Source organism: Humulus lupulus, chromosome 1 (genome assembly GCF_963169125.1).
Source record: "Humulus lupulus chromosome 1, drHumLupu1.1, whole genome shotgun sequence".
Taxonomy (NCBI): Eukaryota; Viridiplantae; Streptophyta; class Magnoliopsida; order Rosales; family Cannabaceae; genus Humulus; species Humulus lupulus.
Window position 1 is genome coordinate 218,575,376 of NC_084793.1, and position 8,587 is coordinate 218,583,962.

At 31.4% G+C, this 8,587-nt stretch overlaps 1 protein-coding gene across 1 annotated transcript; it reads left to right on the forward strand.

The window, feature by feature from the left end:
• Nucleotides 1-666: 666 nt before the first annotated feature.
• Nucleotides 667-6,906, forward strand: LOC133803462 (eukaryotic translation initiation factor 5B-like). Its single transcript, XM_062241516.1, has 9 exons — nt 667-961; nt 2,792-2,898; nt 2,985-3,085; nt 3,199-3,286; nt 3,373-3,483; nt 3,644-3,709; nt 4,244-4,758; nt 5,892-6,062; nt 6,337-6,906. Exons 1-7 carry the CDS (start codon nt 808-810, stop codon nt 4,385-4,387), a joined length of 771 nt encoding a protein of 256 aa, XP_062097500.1. The 5' UTR covers nt 667-807; the 3' UTR covers nt 4,388-4,758; nt 5,892-6,062; nt 6,337-6,906.
• The last annotated feature ends 1,681 nt before the right edge of the window (nt 6,907-8,587 follow it).

Sequence of the window (8,587 nt, forward strand, 5' to 3'; positions counted from 1 at the left end):
CAGTTTTCGTAGAACTATCGTCTCGTGTCAGAAATTGACATAACACAACAGTAGCCCTCAAACTATCGTGCCATGCAAAATAAAACATCCATGAGACGACAATTCTAGTAGGACTGTCGTAACATATCTACTTTTAACACGAAACAACATTTTTAAGAAAACTGTTGTCTCATCCAATACAATTTTTTTAACCAAGTACTAATTAAATTTTTAAATATAATTTAGTATAATATATAAATATATTCATAAAATGTATTAATTAATAATTTACGATATAGATTACTTATTAGTTAAAAAATATGTTTTTTTAATAATTTGTAATATTAATTGTTAATTCAATTAGTTATTATATATTTAGTAAAAGAAGTTTTTTTTTAAATAAAAATTCATTAATGATACTTATTATGATGATGTTGTAGTATAAATTTTCTTCTAAATCTAATAAAATTTATTTTTTAATATTTTAATTTAAAACAAATTAAATTTAAAATAAGCTATGAATATTAAAAAACAATAATACATACTTTAAAAAAATTAAACAAACTAAATTTAAAATATGCTATAAATTTAAATATGAGTCATATTTTAAAGAAATACATCCTATAAATTAAATTTAAAAAAATTAAAAAAAATAAATTTAAAATATGCTTTAAATAAAATATGGGTCATATTCGAATTGGGGATTAATTAGGATCAGGGATTCATTTTTTCTCTGCATAAAGAAGAAGAAAAGACTACAGAGGGGTCCTCTGCACCCGTGCTTCTCACCGGCGTCGCCTACTACAAACGGAGGTGAGGGTGAAGGCGATGACGACGACAATGACGCCTACTACAGAGGGAGGTGAATTCGACGACGACGTTGCTGGGGTTCTCCGCACCTGGGGTCTGTCAAAGTCGCCCGTTCCGTTCTTCCCTTCCGTCAAAGTCAAGACCCAACAAGTATTGAATCCTCTCTCTCACGGTAAACTTATATCTCTGAAAGTTTTTGAAACTTTAATCTCTAAAACTTTTTGAAACATTAATCTCTACAACTTTTTGAAAATTTGTTCATAGGGAACCTTTCTAACCTATGGCAGACTTGTGCAAATCGAAATCGTGAAGTTCCAAAATTAAGAAGAGACTTTGATTGCATCTTTAATTCTTTATCATTATTTTCTTACGATATTTATAATCTATTTTCCTTCAATCAATGGCTTATTATTAAGAGAAGTCTTTTGCTCTGAATTAGATTCTTTTCTTCTCCAACTCTTTGGACCCAAGGAAAAAAAACCGTAGCTGTTGTCCTCCTCTCCTTCTCTCCTTCTCTCCTTCGATTTCCGATTTTCCCTTTTTTGTAGAATTAATGATGCTTATTTTGTAGGTTAATTGCTTACTCTTTGATGTAGATCATTGTGGTACAACCATGTAAACTTATTGCTTTGTTCTTGTTTGTTTTGATTATGATTAGAAGTTGTTACTTGTTACAGACCTTGACTTGCTCTGTGTTGGTTTGGTTCTTGAATATGATTTCAGATAAAAGTTCACTAGAAAAGAAAATATCACTGACACCAACTCTTTTGTTAAGCTGGAAATGTGTCGTTGGCAGTAACTTAAAGTTGGAAATGTAATCTTAAAATTAGGCCAAAGTTATCAGGTTTTCATTGTAATTGGATTTTTTTGGCTTTAGGTAGGATGTTTGTATAAAAGGTATGTGTACGAACAAAAGAACTCATAATTTATAGGTGAATTATATTTTATTTTCAAGAATGAAAATATTAATTTTTTTTTATTCCTTAGGCTATGAAGGAAGGTGTGTGTACGAATAAAAGAACTCATAATTTATAGGTGAATTATATTTTATTTTCAAGAATGAAAATATTAATTTTTTTTTATTCCTTAGGCTATGAAGGAAAGAATGAGCGATCTTGCCAAGAGTTTAGGAATGCCTCAAGGCCTCAATGATGTGCTGAAGTAATTATTTCTCCCCCTTGTACTTGTCTAGTCAATTTTGTATACAAACCAGACATAAGTGATAACTTTGTAAGGGCGATAAGTTAAGCATTGTTTAATTTACTCTTTGAATGGAAAGATAGGTTTCTGAACTGATATATCTATGGTCTCAATACCAATAATGAATGTTTCATATTTTTTTCACTATTTTGAACTAACTTGATCATCAGCAGTAGCACCATACAACTTAGAAAGAACACAGTAGAGTGGATGTGAGCAAGAAATGTGCAAATGGCTTTTCCTCCTCTCCTGGTAGTTCATTTTGACTAATTAGATTTTCTTTTATTTGTGTGATGTAAGAAGTGAATTATATATTTATTTGGTACTGAAATACTGCTTTTTCTGCCTATGCACATTACACTTGATTATTACCATTTCACGGACGCTCTACTTTCTGCATTCGAATGTGGTGTGGGCATTTTTGGTGATTGAAAAATGTCTTGCATTGAAGAATTTTTCTAATGTTTGAATTTAAATTTCTGTCTTGCATTCCTAGTTTATCAGAATATACAAGACAGAAGTGAATTACATGAGAATATAATTACTGAACTTGAATGAATGGTCACGAATCATTCACAAACTTGAGGTCAAGGGGTTCAGGGTTATGTGATATTGCAATTTTGGTTGTGGATATTATGCACGACTTAGAACCACAAACAATCGAGTCATTGACTCTTTTGAAAATGAGGAATACTGAGTTTATTGTGGCATTGAACAAGGTGCACACTATAGCTGGGTGTCTTCCTTCACCATTTGCTTCACATTTTACTCATGTTTTTTTATTCAATTTTTAAATTTGCAGGTAGACAGACTCTATGGGTGGAAAAGCACCTACAAGCACCAATTGTAAAGGCAAAGAAGCAACAATCTAAGGATGTCCAAAATGAGTTCAACATGAGGCTCACTCAGGTCAGAAGCTTTCCAATTTCTTTTTCTTTTATACTTTGTCTGTTCGATTGTACTAATAAATTTCTTAAATTTGATCGGCTCATCAGATTGTTACCCAGTTCAAGGAACAAGGCTTAAATAATGAGCTCTACTACAAAAATAAAGAAATGGGAGAGACAAACAACATTGTACCTACAAGTGCCATTACATATGATTTACTAACTCTGGGTTCATATTTCAATGTAACTTTTTATTCTCTTTGGACTGTCTGTTTTTGCTTCCTTGTCTGATGTTTTGTGTTTGGGGTAACTATTTCAGTGGTGAAGGCATTCCAGATATGTTGTTACTATTGGTTCAATGGACTCAGAAAACTATGGTTGAAAAGCTTACTTTCAGCAATGAAGTGCAGGTTTTCTTTATTTTCACCATACCATTACTCAACTCTCAGATAGTTAAAACTAGTTTAATCTGATTAAATCTCGTTCTTTTTGCCAGTGTATTGTATTAGAGGTTAAGGTCATTGAAGGTCATGGGACAACTATTGACGTTTTACTAGTCAACGGAGTACTTCATGAAGGAGATCAAATTGTTATTTATGGCATGAAAGTGAGCATCTTTAATCCTTCTTCAAAATCCAGCCTAGAGTCTGAGTTTGTAGTTTGTGTAATTCATTATTTTTTCTTTCGATTCATTATTCATATGAAAAGTTATAGATATTACATTAAGATTTTCACTAATTATTTTCAATATGTATTCTGTTTTGAAGGGACCAATTGTTGCTAGCATTCGAGAATTGTTAACACCCCATCCCATGAAAGAGCTCCGTGTCAAGGTAATCTTTTTCCTGAGAAACTAATATTATTCATAGAGAATCTTCCAGAAGAAATTCAATTACTAATTTTATATTGTGTCTTTCATAGAAGCCTCACCTAAAGTCTTTCTCCACTTGGAAAACTAACTAAAGTAAATCTAATGTGAAGAAACTAAATAAAGAAAAATTGCAAGGAAATTTACATTTGGGCTCTAACATGTGCTGCCAATTTTCCTCCAAGGGTTTTTCTTTACTTTACATTTAGGAATTCTTGTTGTCTATACTGATATAAGCTTTCCATGATTTACTAATTACTCCCAATTAACAAAATTATTATTGTTTAGAGGCCACCAAAGGTGACAAGGTGGAACATTTCATTAAACTTGAATTGCACAATGTCTTGCACAGAGATAATTTTTATGGATTGGGCTGGCGAACTTTAAATCATTAAATATGGTTTTTTACCGTTTTGTGTGGATATTGTGATGTCCTTGTGTCCCTTAATCATAGTATTGAAATATTTTGATTTTGATTTATCGTTTGTTTGATGTTTAGGGAACCTATCTACATCACAAGGAAATCAAGGCTGCACAGGGTATAAAGATCACAGCACATGTGATTATTCTTGCTAATCCTCCATGCTTTTTAAGCCCTAAGCTCTTTGGAATTGAACTGGTTACTGATGAGGTCCACATCTGAATTGAGATTTCTTAATTTTCTAATAAATGTTTTATGCTGGGCCTTGAGCATGCTATTGCTGGTACTGGTCTATATGTGGTGGGCCCTAATGATGACTTGGAAGGTATCAAGGAAATAACTATGGAGGATATGAAGTCTGTCATGAGCAGGGTTGACAAAAGTAGTGAAGGAGTTTGTGTGCAAGCATCTACTCTTGGTTCCTTGGAAGCATTGCTGGAGTTTCTTAAAACCCCATAAGTAAATATTCCTGTTAGTGGTATAAGCATAGGCCCTGTACACAAGAAAGATGTCATGAAGGCCAGTGTGATGCTAGAAAAGAAAAAGGGGTTTGCGAGAATTTTAGCTTTTGACGTCAGAAGGTGGCCATTAAGGTAATATTTAATGTGATGTTTGATGCATGTATTAGTCAAGTTGAATTTGTTGTCTGTTGTGTAGCAAGTATGGATTTCATGCGTTGTCAACATTATCAATTAAGTAAAATATCAGGTTTATGGCTTGGTGCAACTTTCTTGAAAGTTAACTGGACTGGCCAATCTTGATTTCTCTCTTAAAATTAAAAGTGAAATTGTGAAGTTGACCGTATGAAAAATGATACGCCCAATTCAAATTTTCACATTTATTTGGGATGTGCAAATTGTTGTTTAATTTTTGTGCACCATAGATTTGTAATCAATATTTATGTATGCTTCTTGTTGCGCTTTAGTCTGCCAAGTTTAAATTCTGTTGTAGTTTTCTTTACCCAGATGGTAAATTGTTTAAGAAAATAATGTTGATTTCTCATTTTAACAAGAGTGAATTAATATTATTATTTATAGCTCTTTGGTACGTTGGTTTAAGGCTGATAATTGTACACTTTCATTTCATGGTAATATGTAATTTTATAAACACAATTTTAAGTTCTGAAAATATATTAGCAACCCGAAAGTTGAGCTTATAGCTTTGTCTATACATTCTAGTTTTTCATTTATTTTGAAATATCTAGTGTTTCCATGCACTTCTGCATGGTAGTTAGAGTTTGGAAGTTTTAAGTATTCAACAATTAATAATATAAATATACTTAAGACTTTGATTTGGATTGATGGACTTGAGAAACTCATGGAGTAAGATCACCACTAGCAAGGTAAAGGTTAAGGTTTGAAGTAAGAAATGTGTCACTATGACATTTGCTCCTTACACCATTCCATTTTTTCTCACTTTTTGAGTCTAAAATATATATATATTTTATAAATTTATATATTTGAAGCCATGAAGTTTGGTAAGCCAATTATTTATCAATGTGGTTAAAACTACATAGTTACTTGAGAGACCTTCCCAAAAGATGCTCAATCTTTGAATGTGGTGTTTTATTACTTGTGATTTATTTGTGAGAGTGGAAGTGTTTATAAAATATCCATGTTAGCTATCCATAAAATGACTTATATAGTTTCTTTTAAATTAATAAACATTATATAATTTAGTTTCTTTTTAAGTATAAATATAATATCATTAACTTTCATGTATGTAGTATATTATATTTTGAGTTGTGCGATAGAGAGAGATCACACTTTTTTGGTTTCATTGAGCCATCATGGTCATCGAGAATTGGAGCAAATATGGATAAGCAGGCTGAAATTATCTCAGAGTGTATCAATTACGCAGTGATGGGTCAAACTTGGTTAATGCCATACCATTTTTTGTAAGTAAAATTTTCATTTAATATTAATTTTACTTATATCTTATGATGTTTATTTTAATAACTTCTTTTTAAATGCAAACGTCACTGGATGTTAGTGATCATTGATCCAGATTACCTTACATTTTACTATCTTGATCCACTTAAAAATCTCCTCCAAATGATTTTAAGAGTCTTATGAACAAGTAATACATTTGAAACTCATTTTAGAATATAATATAGTTATTTGATATGGAAATAAAAAATTAATGTGCTCTTCATATTGATGTATATATAGTGTCTCTTCACACATCAAGTGAAAGACAAGAAGGAATGAAAAAAATTACAAGTGGAAAATAGTCAATTGTCCTCGTCAAACATCATCAGTAGAGTGCGACTTTTATATCATAAGGATTATGAAGGACTATTGCTTGAATGAGACGCCCATGCGATGACTAACTAGTAATGTAAGTATTTATAATTATTGAACTACAATTCTATTGAATTTAATTTCTAACTTAGTTTTTTATTTTGTGCTTTGTACTGTGCTGAGAAGAATACATATACACTTGGCGAAATTAATGAAACTCGAAATGAATGGGCAGCCAAGCTTCTTGAGCGGATGAGTCATAGCTAGAGTAACTTTTGAAATCAGAATTAAAAAAATATACTAATTGTAATTTTTAGTTAGCACTTACATAGTTATTGCAAGTATATTTTGATCTTGTAATTTTTAGATTTGGAACATACTAAGTTCTATTGATTTGTCTGCCTATTGATTCTGACTGAACTATGTTGTAATTACATAGGAAATTATGAATGAATATAGTGGTTGGAAATAGAAAAATTAAAAAATTCTCATACTCTACATGAGACATCGGTCTCCACAAAACTGTCTTCTTATGTATTGCAGGGGACGATGCTTGCACATAAATTGTCATATCATGTACTGCACGAGGATGACGCTTGAGTAGGAACCGTCGTCTCATGTATCACAAGAGATAACGTTTGTATAGGAACCATCATTTCATGTACGACAAGAGATGACGCTTTTATTTAAACCGTTGTATCTTGCTTTACATGGCATGACAATGCATGGGACGACGGTATTAGAACTGACGTACGAGAGTTCATACGACGGTTTAAAACCATCGTCCCATGTCAATTTTGTAGTAGTGATAGAGAAGAAAATTACAACTTAGTGGTGGGGAGAAAGGAGTTTAAAAAAGTGTAATTACAAGAAAATAAGAAATAGCATCAGTCTATAATAATTAGCATCAATCTGTAATAAACATAGAGTTTTACACATGCAGCTCCCAAAGTTCAAGAAACTAAACAAAAAGAAATGAACTTAGGCTCAAACAAATTAGCATACTCTGGAGTATTTTACACATGCAGTTCCCAAAGTTCAAGAAACTAAACAAAGAGAAATGAACTTAGAATCAAACAAAAAGAAGTTCTCTTTTCTGAGCAGCAAGCAAGACAACACTTTACTACAGAGAATAAAGAGATAGGGGACAGTGGATCTCCTTTGATGCAAACCCCTTGATGGCATAAATTGTTTGAGAGGGCCACCATTAAATAAAACAGAAGGGAGATGCAGTGCTTAACTAATTTGGAAAAATGATAATCCAAATTAAATGCTTGCAAAGTTTGATCGATATTAATTGTTAATGGGTAGCTATATAGTCCTAACATTAATGACTTTAAAAGATTCCATCTTCCAATAATTCTCTTTTAGACTGTTTAAACTAGCTTGGTTGGTATCTAAAAAAAGTATATATAGTTGTATATATATATAAATTATTTCGTTAATTACTATTAAACACCTTAAAAAAGATAGAACGTGTTATCATTATGTCTCTTCTCTAATATAATAGGTCTAAAAAGTTTCCAATCACCATTTTGCATATATAATACAAATTACAAATTATGACTCTCATCAGCTAAAAATCGATCTAACAGAAAGATCTTTTTTGTTGGTAACTTGCCATGGCAAGAGAGGTTCTACATATTTCTACCTATTTGATTGTTGTTCTAGTTATATATTGTAACTGGAAAGCTTGATGTGAGGGATGAAAATCTCTTTGTTTAGTTTCCAAAACCTGCAGAAGGTTGATGACTGATGAGGCTATATTATCCCATATATATATATTTTTTTTCTTTCATTGCCATAGTTTAATCCCTCAAATGCTGCCAACTTTTTTCATTATGTACTTGTACTAATCATATTTCTTGGAAGTATTTTGCTATTTCATAATTGTTAACCACACTTTTTTAATGTCTTCTTTGTGAGTTAAATTGATGATATTTTTTATCACTTTGTATCTGTTACTATATGATGTTAAGGCATGGTGCTCCTCAGTCTTTCCCAAAAGAAAACTTCAGAGCATTTGGATTTTCTTTATTTAAGAACTGTTTTCTTTATATAATAAAATTATCAGTATCTTTAGAACTAGAAGGCTTGTTGAGGTACTGCTGAATAAAAAAAAATTTGTATAGGTTGTTCCTCTGATCTAAATAAATCATAAAGAAAAGAAATTCTTAAG

Bases quoted from the DNA above. Each gene is read 5' to 3' on its own strand.
- LOC133803462 (XM_062241516.1), top strand. From the start codon at position 808: ATGACGACGACAATGACGCCTACTACAGAGGGAGGTGAATTCGACGAC. The intron at 962-2,791 runs GTAAACTTATAT...TTAAATTTGCAG, and splicing joins ATTGAATCCTCTCTCTCACG to GTAGACAGACTCTATGGGTG. The intron at 3,710-4,243 runs GTAATCTTTTTC...TTTGATGTTTAG, and splicing joins TGAAAGAGCTCCGTGTCAAG to GGAACCTATCTACATCACAA.